The sequence below is a fragment of the Sesamum indicum genome, linkage group LG13, assembly GCF_000512975.1.
Source record: "Sesamum indicum cultivar Zhongzhi No. 13 linkage group LG13, S_indicum_v1.0, whole genome shotgun sequence".
NCBI classification, from domain to species: Eukaryota; Viridiplantae; Streptophyta; class Magnoliopsida; order Lamiales; family Pedaliaceae; genus Sesamum; species Sesamum indicum.
Window position 1 is genome coordinate 441,911 of NC_026157.1, and position 20,974 is coordinate 462,884.

Sequence of the window (20,974 nt, forward strand, 5' to 3'; positions counted from 1 at the left end):
CATGGTCTTTTAGAGAGCTCTGAAAAATGGTAAACTGCGCTCTGTTCAGCAAGATATAAACCTACTAAGAACTGTTATGCGACTATCTAGTTTCTAAACTTCATTGAGGTTGTAGGAGGTTTCATCCTCTAAATAGCTTGGATCTTGTCTGGATTGACCTAGATCCGCTTTTCTTTAACCACTTATCATGGGAATCTACCACTTTGGGCTCCGAATGCACATTTAGTCGGATTCAATTTAGTGTGGTACTTAGCATGCTGAATGGCTCAGCTAGGTTAGTGATGTGCTAGTCCACTTGCCGACTCTTCACCAACATACGGTTCACCAGATATTGATGTAGACCTTTATGTTATGTCCTCGCTGCTTTTGAAACATACGGTTCACCAGATATTGGTAGGTAGCACCTGCATTTTTCAATGCAAAGGCACAACAATGTAACAATAGGTCCCCCCTAACGTGATGAAGCTAACTCGCTTCTAGTCATTGGGGTTAAGCAAAATTTTGATGCTATCCCTGCAAGGCATCTATTAGACTTCTATATGAGGTAAAAGGACTGGATTTAAAACAAGCAACATCATTGTATCCAAGCCCATGATCCAAAACAGGCACTCACTTAAAGTATCCACGTTCCCCTAACACAAACTATCAACAGAACCCTAGGGTGATCAGTGATACTTTAAAAGTGTAAAAATAGGTAATTTTGCCTCACTCGCCATAAATTTTTAGGCAAACTCTCTCTTCCTTTTGCCGTCGTGTAACAGGAAACAAAGAAATATGCAAGAAACATCAAGCGTAGCGGGACAAGGCCAGGGCGTCCAGCCCCATCACCAGCAATCCAACAAAATAGGCAGGTGGCAAGCCTTTAGCACAAACATATAAAGGTAAAAACATGATGCACTTGTCCTCCAGCCAAACTTGTAGGTGGAGGGCAAAACAAAAATATTCATAAAATTAAGGAAAATAAAATTATCTCACCCCCACACCAGAATGGGGAAATAGCAAAAAAATGAAGAAATTGTTTTAAGGGGAATAGTGGAATAATCATTTTTCTTGCCCCACAGAATGTGACCACTCCAGTAGCATGCCTTTCTGAGTGGGCAAGGGCATAGTCAGGAACTTGCTCTAAGGGGTTCTCTCCTTGGGACCTCTACCTCCATAGTCTCAGATGCATTGACCATAGAAGGGAGCCCCATACAAAAGGAACTGACTCTTCTTCAATTGCTTCATGTAGATGGTCTAGATCGTCGTCCGGATAGTATTTTTTATCTATTTCATGCAGCTATTGGAAAATATTATTAAGAATGGACAAAACATGAGCACCCTATTACCTGAATCAACCAGTGGGCTTGGCAGTTGGAGCAGGAGGATTCTTGATAAGAGTGGGGGCACCATCCAAGATTGCCTCAAAGTTAGAAAGGTTGCCTCTTTGCTTACTAGGGAATACCCATGCACTGCACACTATTACCAACAGGCATGGAAGTCATACCTTAGGAAGGGTCCGGCTATCGTTGCTACCTCCCTGATAAAATCCTCATACATTTTGTATTGGGGGAGGCGGCTTTACCAATACGATTCCAAATACTGCTGTCCCTCGTCAAAGTTGGGGAAGTCTAGGCAAGTCCACTCTGCCACCTTCAATATCGTTTGTGACTTAGTCTCATTAAGAGCTAAGAACTCATTCTGCAGCTTCTTGACTTCCTTCTCAACCGGCTAATATCTCCCCACGACCTTCTTCTTTACCTCCTTCACTTGGTCTTCTCAACCAATAAATGCTCCACTCTATCCTTCAATCTCCTCCTCTTTCTGTCCCCTGAGGGAGAAGAAAGTGCAATCTAAGGGCAAGATAGGAACTCCCCAGCACCATGGCCCAGTAAACAACATGAAATAGAAAAATTATAAACAGAAAAAGGTTTAGTTCGAAAATGCAAGGGGAAAAACATATGGCTCACCTTAGCAACATGAGAGGATAACATTTTGTCCAGATTCTCCTTAGGCAAGGAAGACAAGGAGTGTTAATCTCCAAAGTTGAGCACCCCTCGTAATAGTTCAAAAATAAAGTTAGGCACCAAGAGCTGGCATGTGTAAAGACCTCAATTGGGAGAAAGACGTTGGGGCTTAAAAGAGGAGCCACCTACACCATGAGGAGGTGGGGAAGAGGGGGAAGCGTGGCTCCAGAGTGCATTGGGTCTAGTTGGGGGACACCCAAAGAAACATGAATTGAGGAGCTCCCTCTTGCCCTCTTAGAAGATCCCCTTGAGGCAACAGAGGTAGGACGCACTCCCTTTGATTCGCTAGAGCCAAGAGTCCCTTTGGGGCCCGGGAGGAAGGACTAGCTGTAGAACAGCCACCTAGGTTCTCTGAGGCATGATCCCTGAGTAGTTTGTCAAACACGGTCCTCTTTGTGAAAAGAAACAAATAGGAGTTAACCAACAAAATACCAAAGATAAGTAAAATACAGAAAGCCAACAATGAATACCCAAAGGCTCACTTAGAAGGATGGACATTTAGTTCTTCCAACAGAAGAGAAAAGACAGTAGTCTTATCCCTTATATGAAAAGAAGCAGTAGAAGGAAGATCATGAATCCACCTCTAGAGAAGACCCACTTGGTGGGGAAAAGATATAGAAAAAGTTGTCTCTCTTGTGTTTAGGGGCGTTGGGGGTGGACAAAAAACACAACCCACGGCGGGACTGAACTGAAAGACACCAAGCTCATATCCTTTTAATTGAAAAATTCTTTTCTTTAATGTAGGGGAACTATTGAACCGAAACACCATGACAAAACTAACTAACAAATGAAAGGAGCTGGGACCAACTGGGTTGAGAGAAACTTGAAAGAGATAGGCGACCTTCTCATAAAAGCAAGAAACAGGGAAACAAAGGCCTGTCCAGAGTTGGAAAGTGAAAAAACACAAACAATTGGGGGGGCAGGGAGTCCGGTTAACTATCAGGGGAAGAGATATAAATCATATAGTCCGAAGAGATCCCATATTCCTCCACTAAGCGATGGACGTCGGCAAGCTTGAGTGAAGAGATGGCCTGATCCCCCATAGTAGGTCCAACCACCTTCTCTACCTTGTCGTTTGTCGCCCTAGGCTCCGCTTTTTCCTCCTCCCGTGGGGAGGAACCCTGCTCCTTATTCTCCCCAATATTTTCATCCTCCTCCTCTAAGGACTCATCCAATAGACGACATTAAGTAGCGGTAGCCCGCCTCAGCCTGTATTCTGAGCCTTGCCGATAGCAGGCAAGTCAGAGTTTGTTCTCCCAGAAGTGGCCTCAGAAAAATCATTAGAGGATCCCCATTCACCCACAAGCCGCGCAGACCCACCTAAAGAAGCCATAAATCTACACATAGTTCGGAAAGAAGATGAAGAAGATAAGTAAGAGAAGGAACTTATGAGAGTAAGGAGAAAAGTATGCCAAATGTAGGACCTCCAAAGCTAAACATCTCTCTCCTAGATGTTGGGAGCGGATGAACTGGAAAGGATAATACTAAAAAAAAGAGATGAAGAGTATAAAGAGTGGTCAACCACATTCTGACCAAATAACCACCCCTCATTAGGCAGTTACCCAAGACGTGGGTCATGTTGTGGGGTGCTTACCATCCCCCATTAGGGTTAGGAGGTGGCGGACACGAGCGCACTCCCTAAGGCAGGCTAGACCCCAATCATCAAATCTCATCCAACAAGGTAGATCCAAAATTCGAGGTGGATGTTCGCTAAGTCCTTTAAAAGTAAGGATGTTCTTCCCAAAATGATTTTTTTTGGGGGAGGGGGAGACTTCCCACCCCCTAAAGCTCTCTAATGTAAGGAGGATTGGGTGGGCCTCATTCTCCTTAGAGTGGGGGCACTGAATGATATGACCATAAATGAGCAGCCTAATTTGCAGTCTACATGTTAGCCCAACGCTCAGACCAAGAAGGCCAATGGAACAAGAAGCCATAGGAAGGTCCTTAGGAACCTTCCCGCAGCTAGGGCCCAGGAGAAAAAATATTGACCTGAGAGTTCGTGGGGCCCAACACCACCCTGTATAACAGAAGAGCACTTGTCCAAGTGGTCAATAACTACTCAATTAGGAGATGATAAAGATGTCCATGTGGCCAAATTCCCAAAAGAGCGGGACTCCTATTTCATCGAGATCCTTCAGCCAATGTGGACTCTCTTGCCTCTCAAACCATCACCAAAACTTTGAGGAGACCTATCCACTAGCAACTTCCTCCCTGACTCCCTATGAGGTGAGACTCCTCCTCGCTAGGGGATTGCGTTTATAAAAATAGGTTTGCCCCCCTTAAGAAAAGGGACATTCTTTCAAAGACACAAGCAATTTCTGGCATACACACATATTTCACGCATTCTTTTGAATAGCTTGTTGTCTTGTTTTTGCATCTTCTTTTTAACGACATTGTTTTAAACTTGCATACTGACTTGGGCCTACGGGTGCCAATATTTTTTTTTCAGGTTCCCACAAGGGAGCTCAAGTCCACGAGTTATTTCATTTGTGCGTTTTTTGAACGTATCAAAATTGAATAATTTAGAATAAATACACAATACTCATTTTGATGAGTATTTTTATCAATAATTTCTTATTTATTCTTACATGATGAATATAATTACTAATAATATTTTTAAATTTTTATATAATTATTTTAGTATAATATTAACTTGTATTTTCTAATATAAAATAAAGAGAAAGGGTAAAATAATAAAATTATAAAAATTAATTTTTTCTTCTGTATCTATTATATGTATTTTTCTAGTACCAAATAAAGAGAACTATTCGAGATTTATTCTCATTCCAATCATACCAAATAACTTAAAGGAAAATTATTATTCTTTCCCTCTCCTTTGTCTTTTTATTTCTCCTTCCCGTTTCACTTCCCCTCTCACTTGAACCAAATGGACTTTAAGTCCCAAAAAAATCTACAATTTTGAGAATTTCATCATTTTAAAACTGACATTAGAAAATTGACAAAATCTTTCATGTGACCATGGAGTCAATTAGCTACTGATTTCTCACTTTTGATCTCATTGAATAAAGAGGTCTCCATATATAGTCCATCATTTAAAAGTGGGACATCAACAATTAACTAACTGGCATATGATGGTCACACGACAAAACTTCGTCAAATTTCTAACGACAATTCAGAAAAAGACAAAATCCCTCAATTCATTTAAAATTTTGACACTTTAATCATCAACTCTATAAAATGAGGAACTTTAACTGACGACCCTCATCTTATCAGACTAAAAAGTATAATATTGCATAAAATAAAATAAAAAAGAGTTAAAGTAGCAGTTGCCCTCTGTTGCTCACTTGTAAACAGAGTGTGATTGGATCACTTAATTGGAAATGTTTGTGCAACCATATAGTGGGGGGAAGATTGGGTGTGTAGGAGAATCATATGAAGGGCAAATATATAGCATAAATTTGATCCAAAGAGAATCTGCTTTTGCCTTTAGGCAATAGGCAGCATCCATCCCTCCATCCATTATCATCTTACCAGAATCCCTCTTCTATTATATTGTTCCAAAAGAAGTCAGGAAAATGGGGAATCTTTTGCATTTCAAAATTTCCAAATCCACCTCCGAATATTTTTGCACTACTACTCTATCTATCTACTATTATGAGTTATACTATAAAATAGGGGTAGTTGTACCGAGGCTCTTTTTAAAAATATAAAATTACACTTTCTCTCGAATAAGTTTTAGAATTATACTTACATCCTCTTTAAAAATTATCATAATTTACACCTGACTTCTTTTTATTAATACTTGGACGAAAAACACTATGTTAGCAAAAAAAAAAAAATCATAAATTTTTAATTTTGCCCGTCATTTAGCATTCCCATATACTTTTTGTACTTATAAAGAGATATATGGAATGAGGTTAACATCATTGGATGTCTTTCCTTACAAAATTATTACATGAAAATATTGTATGAAGAATAAATTTGAAATTTTATATAAATTTTTGCTAACATCAATATTTTTCGTCCAAACCCTAAGGAAATGGGGACGAGTGGAGAATTCTTAGAGGGGGAGGGCTGTAAGTGTAATTTTAAATTTTTTTGGGAAGAAAGTGTAATTTTATATTTTTAAAGGGAGTTTAATTATAATTAACCCTTAAAATATGAATTTTTCGAAATAATTTGTTTATGTTTTATATTATCCACTATATACTTTTAATAAAGTGATAATAAATTTTTTAAGGAAATCTTTTAGTAAGGATTCACAAAAGTAATAGAGCAACACATGCATAATGTATAGGGTAAATTACATTGACACCCCATAAATTACGTTTAATTATAGAAACACTTCCTATCATTAGTAAACTTTTAAGTACATCTTTGAGAGATTTCGATTTCTTGTAATTTTTCAAAACTCAGTAGATATTTGTGTATTTAAGTTTAAACAGAGAAAGTATCTGATACAATTTACCCTAATATAAAACATCACTCAAGAGTCTAAATATTTAAATGAAAACAAGTTCTTATATGGAACAAGAGTTTAGTACATGAGATGAGTGTTTCATAATTAGGTTACCTTTGAAATTCTTCAATCTATTGCACGCAACACGTTGTATAGTTTAATTGACGAAAGTAAGACTGCATGACTTTAAAGGTTATGGGTGCGAACCATGCTTGGAGTGTTGTTCTTCTGCATAATACGTTTTGTCTACTGTAATAGTATGTGTTGTTTAGATTGTATTTACTTGATATTGTTGATCAGGGTGTGATTGTTGTAATTGTCTTGTAATATTATTTCAATTAATTATAAAATTCATCGTTTAAATAAAAAAATCATGTTACTTTATGCGAGTTTGTGAATTTATTACAATTTATTTTATTACTTTTAATTATATTAAAAGTATCGATTGAATCGAAATATCACTCAAAAACTAGGGAGATATTTCAATTACAATTGTGAACACACGCCTTGGAACGATTGGGACTTCAAAAATATCTGGAAAACTTATGATAATCAATTACCAAGAATTGTCATAGCATCACTTATAAAACGTGGCATACAATGATGTAAGTAAAACATTGGAACATCCTGTCAACTCTTTGTCATAATTTTTTGTTTGATGTTTTTTCCTACTGGGCTCTATTGTACACTTTCACACCATTATTTCTCAAAAATAGATTTCACATTTAAAGGGGATTTGGCTAAGCTTTAAGCTCGTTAAAATATTGTAAAAGAAGTTCCAAAAATTTGTTTGGCAAAGTTTTAATTAAATAACTTATAAAATTTCAAAATAAATCGTTTTAAATTTTATAAGCTCTTTAAGAAGTTACTTCATCCGACTTCTTTAAAAACATCTTGTGAGCTTTACAAAAGATGAATATGTCATAAGACGAGAATATCCATATCGACCCTCTCTCTATCTCTCACACACAACATACTCTTTTAAAATTTTATAAGAAGTTTATTACTGTTTAATTTTTCATGCATTGAGAAAAGAAAAGAGAATGCTTCATTGTAATAATAAATTATTATAATTATACAAAAATAATTGCTATTGATATTATATTTATTGAAATAAATATAAATTCCAGATATTATAGATTATAATACTAAAAATAATCATTGCATAACAAAGAAGATATCAATTATATATCTATGTTAATATTCGACTAGCATAAACATACATAAATATTATTTAAAAAATTTAGGTAATAATTCATTATTTTTTTTTATTTTTGCAAAAAATTATCTATTAAATTTTTATTTTGACTTAAATCAATGTATACTATTTTTTTTTAAAAAATATTTTAGAAATATTTACATACAAATTATGTCCAAAAATAGCTACTTATTTGATTATAATATTATCATGTCCATTTTGATATTTTACTGATTAAAACAAAAAAACTTATTATCCCAAACACTCGATGTGAAAACATGTTATAAGTTTTAACATCTTATTTTATTAAAACGCTTTAGGAAATCTTTTCAAATATATTCAACATCTTATAAAATGTATGAGCATATAAATATTTAGAAAAACTTAGCCAAACACCCTCTAGGAGTTCCTATCAACTCCTATTAGGAAATTGATGGCAAAAACCACATGAAAGTTCCATTCTGAAAAGATAATAGCCACATGACTTGAAGGTGGTTTTTTCCGTCAATTTCTGAATGAAAATTGACGGGTGGCTGAAAATGAAAATTTTTACATGTTATGGGACTATTTTCGAAAATTCTTTAAGCAATGGGACTTGAAAGTCAAAAATACAATTTCCCCCTACAAGTTAAATAATCTTGAGCATAATAAACAAATAACACGGAATTTCTGGAATTGAAGGAGAAGCTACTCCAAGTGAATGCTCTCCCACAGCTTTATATAGTAACTATAAGGAAAGAGGGGTCTCTGCCTAAAAATAAACCCCAGCGAAAGCTAAAAGCAAGTGCAGGAAAAAAAGGTGGAAAAGCAGACATCAAAAAGTTCACCTTGTAATGCTGACCAATAAAGGGTAACAATGATCTGAGTCGTAGTTAGGCCACGAGGGATCTCCATTAGCAAAAATTTTATGCCGTCTCCAAATCTCTGTATCATAGGTCTCAGTTATGGTGAAGTGCAATCCACTATTCTTAACTTCCACCAGAAACTTATCCAACGAATCGCCTCTTTTGGGGCTGAAAAGTATGGCTTCAGAGGGACCATCTTCTTTTAGCAAGCATCTGATCGTTCGAGCAAGGCCTTTGTGGAATTCCTTAAAAAAAGTGCTGCAAGATGACAAGGAAAAGTCAAATAGACGACTTTGATAAAGTGAGGTGAAATGCTTTCAGGCAAGTGCCTGCAGATGCAGCTATTCCATCCATTGTGTGAGTTATTATAGAAGATCCATGTTGATTGGCACATCATAATTTTGGACACTCAAAATTGTTTGGAGTGTCAAGCCTGCACCAACATTACATCAGAGCCTGCACCAACATTACATCAGAGCCCAGCATTTAAAAGTGTAGGGGTTCAGGGCCTGTCCTTGGAAAAAAAAATTATAGGAGTAAAATTGTACTTTTACGATGCTTCACAGGTTTCGTCATACAAATCGTTGGCAGTGACCTTTTATTGTTATTCACAGGAAACTATCCTAGAAGACACTGATCTTTATCTTGAATAATTGTGAACGTAGGAGAATTCTTCAGACCATGCAAAATCTTGTATCCTGTAATTATTTTCTTTTCATAGTATCAACACACATTTACAATTTGTCAACAACAATTCCCAACAAAAAGTAACATATGGGACGAATGCTGACAGTGGCTTTTTCTTGGCTTCAAACTGTAGCAAGTGAATGATCTAGATATATGTTCATCAGATGCATGAGCAAGAGGCTCACAAGAAGTCAAAACTTACTAGAATCTAGGCCTTATGTGCAATACCCATCCATTCAGTTGAAATAAACATTTTCTAGTTCTCGCATAATATTTTTATGCGTGCAGCCAGAAATCTACAAGCTTCCAAAATAAAGGGTATGCTTTATGGTAATGCACTGAGGGAAAGTAGATGCTCCAGAAGAAAATTAAACTTTTGTGCATAAAAGAACCAATTACCAGTCACTTGCAACAATGACGTCAAAGGTACCCGGGATGTCTGAGACTTCATACTGATCCCAATGCAGTATCATTGACTTCACTTTTGTACTGCCAAGTGAAGCAGAGTTGGCATCTATATTACACTGTATATCTGGTTGTTAAGAATTTCCAATCTATGTACAATGGATTTGATGAAAATGCTCGTGGTAAATTTAGTAAACTAATGAAGTCAAAATCAATAGAATAACTCCAGAGTCTCAGTCAAAACACTTAGAAATTTTCCCCTTGCAAGTTGCACCACCCATTTTTTTCGCTCTTTGTGGTGGCATGTTACACACTGTATGCCATACAAGTTCACACATACTCTACCTGAGAAGCTTGCTGAAACCAGAATAATATTCTTTGCATTTTGGATCAATAAATAGCACAGAGGTGTAGATACTTCTCGGGAACATGGCAATACTTGTTATAAACCATTAAGTATTCATAGTCCTTTATTTTCCTGTTTCCTATTTTCAATTTTCTCAAATTTATGTTCTAAGAGCCCAGCAAGTACTTCGCCATAATTATGGCAAGATGCAGCAAATTCTGTCATTCAAGCAAACAGAAAGATGCCTAATTAAAAGAATACTATACACCGTGCAGATAACTGATGCAAGATCCTTACTTCTAAGTTCTAACATCTGATAAATCAGGTCAAAAGGATACAATCAACCACTTGAGGATTTCCATCTGATATAACAACTTCTGATGCTTCTGTAGCCATAGCAATAACTAAACCAGCCAATCCATAACCTGATCCGAGTTCAATTACTCTTTTACTCCTAGAAACATTGAGAAGAAATGAGAAACAGATCCGCCAAAAATGACATTAGGCAATGAAGTTGAATCAAAAAGTTGTATAGTAAACCTGAAGCAACCAAGATGTGACATGGCATAATAAGCAAGTACATCCTCAGAAGGCCATTGACCTGTTCAAAAGGAAATACCCAGGAACTTTAGGTATAAAATATTTAGATGCTGTCAGAAGTATGTAATTTTGGTAGCATTTGGGCAGAATAGAGTGGTTTGAGTATAACGAATGTCATTTTCATGAACCAAGTTTTAGCAACTTCAGAAATTTAGTAGGAAAAAAGATTTCTGATAGTTCAACAAGAAGTTTCTTCTGAAAAACACATGGATGAGATGCAAAAACCAAATCTGAACTGTCGATGCAGATGATACATCCAATTTCTGCCATTTTTCAATGATACAAAAGTCGACTGCTTGGTACAAAGTCTTTCTGAGCAAATTGTTTACCAATACAGACTCCAAGAGGAGGTTGTACTGTTGTAGAGAAGTGCCAAAATAAGGAACAACACGACTTGAGCAAATGATGCCTTGAAGTATAGAAAACTGAAGTTACAAAGCTAGGAGAAACATGAGCTCCTAAGCAAGAATCTTATCATCACTAAATTATAAAGAAGATTTTTGTGTGCTAGGCTTCACAAAAAGAAGACTTTCTTCATGTAGGGGACGTGTTAGAGATATTAAATATTAAATGATCTCTTCTCTAAAAGTTAATCATGGTTATTCAACAATGTCATTTCAGTAAGTGGAGCAACATTTAGAAGAAGGCTTACAGTGGAGCAATGTCATTTTGAGAAAGATCATACTAGATAGTTAGGCTTAATGATAATAGTTGACGATAGATCAACTAACTGAGCTGTTCCAAGCTGACCCGTGGGACGTGGCAGAGTTTTTTAGTTGGTTAAGAGAGATTAGTAAGGCTAGTTAGGTTGTACCGGTACAAATGTATAAAAACGGGATTCACGCATGTGATAGCAATTTCTAGAAAGTAATAATACTTCTTTCTGTGGTCCTTCCTCTCCTTCTATTCGTCTTCTACTCTTCTTCCCTCTCAACTTCTTCTCATGCTTCTCCCTAATTCCTCTCACACTAAGTTAGCAACATATGTTTAGGTAGTGACATGTGTTTGGAGATTTCTGGTATCATAATAATGGCATTGGAGACATATTTTGGGTGGAAATACTGGAGCAACAAATAGCCGAAATGATGGAGGGACATCAGAACTAGGTTAGTGATCAGCTTGAGATTCAAAAGCAACTGGAGGATTCTAACCACAAGATGGAAGAATCAATGAAGAAAATGATTTTTTTTAAAAAGTCATCAGTAGCATCAAAGGTTAGGACAATGTGCCTCTAAATTCAACCCTTCCTCTACCACATTCTAAAAAGGGATAATTATAGCATGCTCCCTTGAGGTTTGTCAAGTGTAGGAATTTACATGTAATACCCTTATTATTTGTTATTATCTAACAATAGACCCAACCGTTGATGATAAACAACAGAGTTTATCATGTCAACATAGGTAATGGATATCCAATTTTACCCTTGAGTGAATTAATTCAACCGTTTGGGTTTGATAATTACATAAACTTCTATCAGAAACTGACCTAGTCCATTTGGGTATAACCAAAATCGCATCCCTTCTAAAGTACCTTGAGTTGTTTTGGCAACGGATGAGGAATGGCGTTCTTACTGGAGGACTCCTGAAAGGGAAATAAATGGACAGCTCCGGTGGGAGGAATTTGGGGTCTGTGGAGGAAAGGGGAGTGGTCAAAGTGGTCTTGCTTGGATTGGCCATTGGTATGAGAGAGTGAGATGAAAGGGCACAAGGAAAGATGAAGACGCGCAGCATTGATGTGAAACGGTTCAAGGCTATGAAAGAGGTGTTGGACTTAGGAGAAGGAAAACGCTATTTGCAGAAGGTTTTTTTAGTTAGGGTGTTAGGTTTGAAAGCGAGCAGGTTTCAGCTCCTAGCCTATCTTACTAAACAAGTCTGGCAAATGGGTCATTCCACTAGGAAGGGGGCTCCCAAATGCAATTTTATTTTTCCAAACAATGGAAAACAAAAATGGGCTAGGCAGAAACATAAGCAAAAGGAACGTTCTTAGTATTTGAGAGGTCTCCAAAAATGAACCAATTACAACGTTACTGAGGGGTGGATATGGATTGCAGTCATTATATGTTTCACCTACAAAACTGAAATTTGGTTGTAATATATCAATTTGCACTAGTGCTAACTAAGTTTGACCTTGAAAATTGTGCTCTTCAACTCGAGACTGTTGAAAAAGAAAAATTCACTGATGCAAGCATGTGAACACAGAGTAGTAGGGACCAAGGTTAGCGACTTAAAGAAAGTAGAAGATTCAGATGTTTTGAATTAAGTCCAGAGGCATATCTTCACATTTATTATGTTACAAAATGGTTAATATTCCCCCTATTGGATGTGTGAACATCATTATTTGTAGTTGAGATTATTTGTTATCTTTTTTAGCATCCTAATACTCCAATGAACGTAGTTGATACTCAACAAAAACAGATTTAAAAACTGTAATTACCACAAGCCATATAGATTGAAGAAATAATTTGTGTCGCTCAAATCAGAGGGATTGCCCCAGGGGCAAATTGTTCTATGAAACAGATGAAAGAATGAGATGCTTTCTACTTACAGACAAGTCCCGTGTTGTCAATGTCATATCTATTACAGACTTCAAAATCATTGAGATCGACACAATCTTCACATCTTTGACTGCACGAGCTCCACATGATAGCAGTTGTTACATTCCCAACAGAAACTTAACTATACTTTCTCTGATTATGAAATAACTACAGCCACAAGCTATGACCAATTACAAAGTTTTCCACAAGGACTAATCTTTGTTGAGATACAGAGAGACGGATAAAACAAGAAACAAAATGCTTAAGAAGTTAATGATTATTACAGCATAAAACGCAAAATGAGCACATTAATACCACACCAACAAAAAAATCACTAGTTTTTTTTTCACCAGCACAAACCAAATATATAGCAAGTTATTTCAGACAAAAGCCATTCTCAGTGAACTCAAATTTCAAATACTTCCAATATTAAAGCATGTGCATGGCTCTCTGTGTGCATCTGCACCTCTGTGTAACTATACTTCTCTTGTCCAAAAGAAAAAAATTATACAAAATGAAAATTGAAAGGCTTAATCCCCACCCGAACCGTCGCCCTTTACAACTCCACCCCACCAGAAAACAATTAAAAGAAAAAGAAAAGAGGATAAACAAGCCAACAAAATGAAAGAAAACAAACTCACAGCAAGTACAGAAAAAGTGGAGGATATAAGGCATGAACCTAACAGCCCAAATGTACTTTCATCATCTAAAAAAAAGAAAAGAAGAATGCGAAATAAAACTAATTAAGATCCCACCTCAAGCTCAACAAATTGAAAGCACGGGAAGGACAAATAAAATTAAGAGAAAAAGCAAAAAGAAGAATGAACATACACATTGAAGCAAGGACTTACCGTAGGAAAAGCTTAGGAGCATTAGGAAGAGGCAATGTGTAGCAAAACCAAGCGTCTCTTTTCGGAAAAGAATCTGAATCTTCCCCGACTTCATTCACCACGTGCCATGGTATCAAATTAAACCCAATTCTTGTTCTTCGTGATACTTTATTCAAACGTATTTCTTCAAACAGGTTCTCTGCAAATCTTTGCGAGTAAACAGAAAATCAAATCTTTAGGGAGTAAGTGTGGGTATCGCATGCTTACCAGGATCAGATGAAGGACGGCGGATAAGGGCACGGCGTAGGATTTGCCATCGCAAAGACGAAGGCTTCCGGTTTGGTTGCGAGTGATCGGTATCCATTGCTGGCGTTTCTTGGATGCTGCTACTGACAAGCGACGCCGTTTGTTGTATTGTGAACTTGAATTTAATTTTGCAGAATAGAGTAAAACCTTAATAACGTTGGATCACATAAATTTATTAATTTAAAAAGGCATTAATTAATTGATTAATTAACAATTTATTAATTCAAACATATGTTTTTTATTTGACCAAACTATGAATAAAATAATAATTTGTATCCTATTACGCGGAAGGAAGCACTCATAGCGGCAATGTCTTTTTGCAATCTTTTGTTACAGTATGAGAACGCAACACTAAATTGCGTGGGGGGTGTTGTTGACATAGAAACCCATCGATTATTGTATATTAATATTGTTGACATCGCTTAAGATTAAGTCAAATTACATAAACACTCTCTTTTTTTTTGCAAAATACAAGTTATAATTGTAATTAGAATTATACTCCTACAAATGTAAAATCTACACAAACGTGAAAAATATTACACTAACACACTAATAGGGGTGTAGATGTAATTTTACAAAAGATGGGGAGTGTTGTGTAAACTGGTCTAACCTCAAGGGGTTTCTATGTAATTTATCCAAAGTATTAATATATAACAATCGATGTGTTTAAATTATGTATTTTGGTTCATTTTAATACATATATCGACACAAATATAGTGCGAGTTGAGGAAAAAGAAAGAAGTTTGTAAGAATTACCTTACACCAAATTACAAGCTCGAATTTTATTTTATTTTTTGTGATAAAGTGTAATAGAGGCCAAAGGGAGTATTTTGATCATTTTTCACTGTAGTAATTGTTAAAAGTTGAAAAGATAATATCCATATTCGCATAACTGACGCGTGTAATGCACTCTTCTTTTATTATTATCGGGAAGAAAGTTTTTAGTAGGGTTTATAATAATACAGGAGTTCTTTTACTTATTTCATCGACATATGGAAGTTTTCAGCTAATTTCACATAGTATAGAGGAGTTTTAATGTAATTATCTAGAAAAAAGTAATAGAATTTGGAATATTCAGTATTGTAAATTGGGTAGGAACTCTATATGCTATTTTCAAAATATTACCATTGTTGATATGTTCATGGGTACTTAACATGCGGGCTATATAGTTTACCCGATATCCTTTTTTAATTGGATAAAAGTTCAAGTACACCACAACTCTGACATCTGTCTCCTGTAAAATACAAAGTTATAGGTCTTGAACCCCTCTCTGTTAGATTCTTTCGTAGTCGAGCTTATCTGACTGCAGGAAGACAACCAAAATTAATGAAGATTTAACAGAGTAAGAAAAACAAAGTTTGTAGATATGAAGAGTCAATTATAATTTCAAACTACTAATTTATTAGGGATAATTATACTTCCTTTTCCTAAGGTATGGTATAATTAAATCTAGATTTTCTGTGATTTGAAAAATTATATTTAGCACCCCTGAGGTTTGTTTTCGTCTAACAAATAAGTCTATTTATTAGTAAAAATTCACTGAATTTGCTGATATTAACAAAAAAGTTGAATAAAATTTGATATTTATCCTCGATTGACGTATTACTGACTCATTGCAGGTCAAATAATTTTTTTTCTAAATTACACTTATAACAGTGAAGATATACCTTCTCACATGCATTAACGCGTGAAAACATATGAGGATAATTTGGTTATAAAATGACTCATCTAATCTACAATAAATTAGTAATAAGTCAATTGGGAGTAAATATAGATTTTTTCTGACTTTTTTGTTAATATCAGCAAATTTGCTGAATTTTAACTAACAAAGGGACTTATTTGTTATACATAAAGAAATCTTAAGGGTGCTAATTTCTCAAGTCATAAAAGATTAGGTGTAATTACACCAAACCTAAGGAGAACGGAGTGTAATTATCCCAATTAATTACCTTGATAAGCATGTCTGTCGGAAGCCAAGCTGGTGCAGTTGGTATTCCAACCCATGCAATCTGCATCATAAACCAAAACTCACTGAAAAGTTTGGCTTGTCCCTATAAATACCAGGTTCCATTCCGGTTCAATAAGAACCTGAAATCTTATACCCTGACATCTCTTCTTCTCTGTTCTTTCGATTAAAAGTTCTTAGTGAACTAACTTTTATGGTTTGGTAACTGATCCCTGGATGGAGCTGTGCCTAAGTGGCTCTGGATTGATCTGTGCCTTTGTGGCTTTGGGTCGATATGTGCCTTTGTTAACTACCATTAAAGTTACTCTCCTTTTAGTTAATAAATGAGGACACAATAGATAAGATAAAGGTCGAAACATGAAACTCGATCACAAATTGCATGGGTAGAGAAACCGACAAGGTGAAACGGGGTTTAAATGCTTCTTTTTCAAAATGTTAAGACGCTTTTTAATATTTTTTTTACTTCACGAGATTTTGTACCTATTTCTATTTTATGACAGGCTGATTTGAATTTCACCCGAGTAACCCAAGAATTATGCTACAGAGTAAGCTTAATTACAATTTACATCCTTTAATTATGCATTTTTCACATTTTTATTCTTTATATTATTAGGATTGCAAAATAGTCCTGCATACTTATAATTTTCGTAAACTTAGGACACATTTGGCCAAAAAATTTAAACACCCGTTGTCGTTCTTCAACTAGCACGTGCAAGGCACACGAAACTTTCCAATTGCTTTTAAATTTTTCAGTGGAATGACTTCTATTAAATTCTCGAAATTGAAAATATGTAGGCTATTTTGTAATTCTAACAATTTTAAAAGAACTAAAAATACCAAAAAAATATAATTAAAAAGTCAAAAGTGCAATTATGCCCTCCAGAGTATGTCTGTCACAGATTTAGTTGAAATGTAAAACATATAATTAGGGGTTAATCAGTTTGTCCAAGTGACCGATAGATGAGATGTGAATTTCCTATTCTCTTAGTACCAAAGTTACTAAGAATTGCAGGTGTGAGAAAAAGCAATTATGAACCAAAGATGTCTTAGTCTAGTAGTTAAGGCTCAAAATGAGATTTTATGAACAAGTTCAAAATCATGAATTCAAGTACGTATGGGTATTTGTCCCACATAATATCACTTTATGTGAGCTATTGAGTTCTTGTACTTTGTTAATATTCTTAATCATAGTTATGTATTTATTGAATAGATGTAATTTGCTTCGTCATATTAATGTATTTGTTAAATCGATATATTACTAAAAAATAATAATGATTCATTTAGAATTAATATTAAAATATTATAATCGATATAATCGGCATAAGTCATTTAGAATACTATATTAAAATATTAAATATTAAATATTTTTCCTCTCTAACAGCATGAAGATAGAATAGTTATTTAATATGATATTAGATGCAAGTCAATAAGGGATTTTGAGTTCGAACCTTATTCCAACATATTGATATTTCGTCAGATTCTGTTAGTATCCTGGACAAAGGCCACATTGGAGCATGTGTCTTTTTCGTCAAAATACTGATTCAATCTTTCATAAAAGTGAGAGTTTCTGTAACTTAAAGGTTCATTAATGAGAATTTTATAACTAGTGTGAAGAAAATTGTACTGATCATAAAAGATAGCACGAAAAATACAATTTTCCCCGTATTTATATAGGAAAAATTATTTTTTCGTCCTTTAATTTTGCCCTCTATTAAATTTATTCCTATAAGTATTCCCATTAACTAAGTAGTCCTATAAATTTGCAAAATAATAAAAATAAGTCCGATTTAGGGTTTTATTGTGAATCTTCTTCCCGAGTTTTCATTAGTCAAAAAAGTTTTTACTATTGCCCTCTTTTCACAACAGCAGAAAAGGAATCCTTCTATGGAAGACATATTCAACCGATTTTGAAGAACGGTGGGGGAGAAGACGGATTTTGTTAGTTAGCAAAGGAGTTTTGGTGGGAGAGAAAAAGAGATTTTTTTTCCTCCAAAACATGTTCTACATACTTTTGAGTCATGTTCAAAGCCACATAATATTAAAATCCCCAGAAAATTATACAACTCAACTACCATGCCATATTTTTCGAGCAAAATACAAATTCTCGACCACCAGAGGACTATTTGCCATCATTTTGCAAATTTACAGGGCTAATTAATTAACCAGTATACTTATACGACTAAATCTAATAAAGGGTAAAATTAAAAAAAGGAAAAAAATAACTTTTACTATTTATATATGTCAGTGGATACTTTGAAGTTTGAACTATGATCAATATATGGTTAAAGAGAAAGATAAAGGCATGAAAATAGAAGGAAAACAGAAACAAAATGCAAAAATAAAACTTACAAGTGCATATTCGCCGGTCTCAAATATGCGCAAGTCCAACACCTGATGTAAGATGATGTCTCAGTTGGGAGATCCCAAGTCTTAAAATCAAATGTTAAAAACTAAACTTAACTTGTAAGTGTAAATTGCAATGGACTTTTTGAAGTTTGTAATGATCATAAATATTTTTTTATTGTTTTGAAAATTATAAATATTTTTTATAATAAGTTGTCATAAGAAGATTTTTATTAGGATTTTTTTGTAATTTTAGAAGGGTATTTGTAATTTTTCAAACAATGAAAAGTATTTGTGATTATGATAAATTTCATGAGAGCTCATTTTCTATCTGAGCTGAAGATGTATTTCTCAGTACAATACCTCGCCCCGGTCTTCGTATATATAGTCCAGGCCTTTGTAGTATGGTGGATGTCCAACAGATAAATACTGAAAACATACACAAATTGAGTTCTGGAGATCAGTAAATCCAATATTCATAGATGTTGGTTATTTTCCTTTAGGTTATATTTTTATAAATGAATTTTAAATTATGAATTTTGAATCCAGCACTTTTTGAGGTCAGATATAATTACGTAAACTCCTCATGCCCATTATAAAATTACCCTTAAGAGGTGTTAATATGATGTACTTCATGGGGTGTTTGTAAAAGAATTGCACCATTGAACAGAGTGTTTATTTGCAATTACAACTATTATTTATAATTGGGTAAATTACAAAAGGCTCTCCTGAAATTTTGTCTTAATTACAAATACCTCCTCATTGTTTGATAAACTACAAAAGTAATACTTTCTGGAATTACAAATATCCCAACAAATACTCCTTCCAATGAGCTATCATTAGGAATATTTATTAATATATTTGTAATTTAATAAGATATTTATAATTTTTCAAACAATAAAAGTATTTATAATTATAACAAATTTTAGAAAAATTCGTTGTAATTTACCTTTTATAATTTTACAAAAAAAAATGAGGTATTTGTATCACCAGACGCAACTTCACAAGACATCAACCTAATTTACCCTAATTAAACCTTAAAACAAAGCACAAAATAGAAAAGTTAAAGATAATAATCTGACTCTGTACTTCAAACTTTTGCAAGGACAACCAACTCACATTCACACTGTTGAGGTACTTTTCCTTGTCAACTCTCACAATCTGGCCTTTCTTCACTGACCAAAGCAGAAGAATTTAAACACATTGTGAATGCATGCAGATGATCATATGTACATGTTTGACGAAGAGAGTGTGTATCAATATACGTATATATAATTAATATATATATATATATATATACTGACTGGAGTAGACAGGTTTCTTGGGCCTGGGAGCTGCTGTAGGTGTGGGTTGAGCACCGGATGGAGGCTTCTGGGCGTTGGCGGCCTCTGCAGGCTTCTCATTCGCTGGTTGTTCTGAGGATTTTACAGCTCTGATAAGAGGTGATGGAATTGGGATCCTCTTTGGGTTGTGTAAGAATGTTGAAGTGGTGGAGAAGGCGCCCTGAGACAGAGCTGCTGAGAATGCCATGGGAAATTGGGCCGCGGAGTTCTTCACTGTCTGCTGTTTATGACTTCTATGTGGATAAGGTTTTCTATCTGTATATGTGTTCTTAGTTTTTATGAGTTAGTTTGCTTGTCCAAGTTTGAACTGGCGAGTTCACTACAGTAAAAGTTAAAATGTTTATTGATTTTTATATTACAAAATTTGTTTGTGGTGTATATTATAAAATTTATTATCTATCTCTTTAAAAATACTTACTTTAATTTAAAATTATTATTATATTTAATTAGAAAAAAATGCAGGGCGCCCATGTGATATGAGTAATGTGGATGATACCCCTTGTGATATAAAAAATGCAAAATTACCTCCTTGTGAAATTTTTATTGTAGCAATTAGACCCCTGCGTGTCGAAGGTGTACCACACTCGCGAATGTTGTAGTTGAGGGACCATATTTATGCTGTACTTTGACAATTATGCACCTCCTTCATCAAATAAAACTGTAGTAGCTCATCTGCTATTACAATTCCTCCTTTTTCAACTTGTTTCTCATGGTTTTATCTCCAAAAAGAGAGAAAATGCCAAGCTCCTCATTTCAAAAAAGCAAATCAAGACAAAACACACAATCACTAGATTTTAGTTTCTCAACTAAACTTTTATATGGGTGCAATTTGAAGGCCGAAATTAGAGTAGTGGAGTCACAAACAAAGCCCTTGAATTTTTTTAAATTATATTATTGTTGCAGATATCAAGTTTATAAATTTTTTCGTTGGTTGGAGTCTGAAAGAGCTACATGGGCACCTAGTGGGATTCCTCTAAAATTTCATGCTCAAGTACACAATGGTAAAAAAATTTTCCGTGGCTTTCATGAACAGTATGATTGAAACAATGTGAGAAAGTAGAGTTAAACTTGCAGACCGGTGGATCTATTGGTATAAATGTCAAAGAAGAAACATTTGCTAGAAATATACATTATGTTCGGCTTTGT

General features: G+C 34.9%; 2 protein-coding genes across 3 annotated transcripts; both read right to left on the bottom strand.

Moving 5' to 3' along the window:
- On the bottom strand, positions 8,168 to 14,315 carry LOC105175991 (calmodulin-lysine N-methyltransferase). Of its 2 annotated transcripts, none has more exons than XM_011098646.2 (7): positions 14,138 to 14,315; positions 13,892 to 14,054; positions 13,052 to 13,131; positions 10,448 to 10,508; positions 10,246 to 10,361; positions 9,556 to 9,688; positions 8,168 to 8,727 (listed from the first exon to the last, which is right to left on the bottom strand). In XM_011098646.2, the coding sequence occupies exons 1-7, from the start codon at positions 14,232 to 14,234 to the stop codon at positions 8,448 to 8,450; spliced, it is 930 nt and encodes a 309-aa protein (XP_011096948.1). In that variant the 5' UTR covers positions 14,235 to 14,315; the 3' UTR covers positions 8,168 to 8,447. The 2 variants fall into 2 exon arrangements, with proteins under 2 accessions (XP_011096948.1, XP_011096946.1); XM_011098644.2 differs by having other exon boundaries at positions 8,169 to 8,727; positions 13,892 to 14,069.
- Positions 15,255 to 20,093, bottom strand: LOC105175992 (NAD(P)H-quinone oxidoreductase subunit O, chloroplastic). Its single transcript, XM_011098647.2, has 6 exons — positions 19,790 to 20,093; positions 19,605 to 19,660; positions 18,849 to 18,914; positions 18,492 to 18,533; positions 16,126 to 16,185; positions 15,255 to 15,479 (listed from the first exon to the last, which is right to left on the bottom strand). Exons 1-6 carry the CDS (start codon positions 20,013 to 20,015, stop codon positions 15,450 to 15,452), a joined length of 480 nt encoding a protein of 159 aa, XP_011096949.1. The 5' UTR covers positions 20,016 to 20,093; the 3' UTR covers positions 15,255 to 15,449.

Bases quoted from the DNA above. Each gene is read 5' to 3' on its own strand.
- LOC105175991 (XM_011098644.2), bottom strand. From the start codon at position 14,234: ATGGATACCGATCACTCGCAACCAAACCGGAAGCCTTCGTCTTTGCGA. The intron at 14,070-14,137 runs GTAAGCATGCGA...AAAGATTTGCAG, and splicing joins CCGTCCTTCATCTGATCCTG to AGAACCTGTTTGAAGAAATA. The intron at 8,728-9,555 runs GTAATTGGTTCT...GTCATCTTGCAG, and splicing joins GTCATTGTTGCAAGTGACTG to CACTTTTTTTAAGGAATTCC.
- LOC105175992 (XM_011098647.2), bottom strand. From the start codon at position 20,015: ATGGCATTCTCAGCAGCTCTGTCTCAGGGCGCCTTCTCCACCACTTCA. The intron at 19,661-19,789 runs GTCAGTATATAT...TGCTTTGGTCAG, and splicing joins CAAGAAACCTGTCTACTCCA to TGAAGAAAGGCCAGATTGTG. The intron at 15,480-16,125 runs GTAATTAATTGG...GTCTTCCTGCAG, and splicing joins CGACAGACATGCTTATCAAG to TCAGATAAGCTCGACTACGA.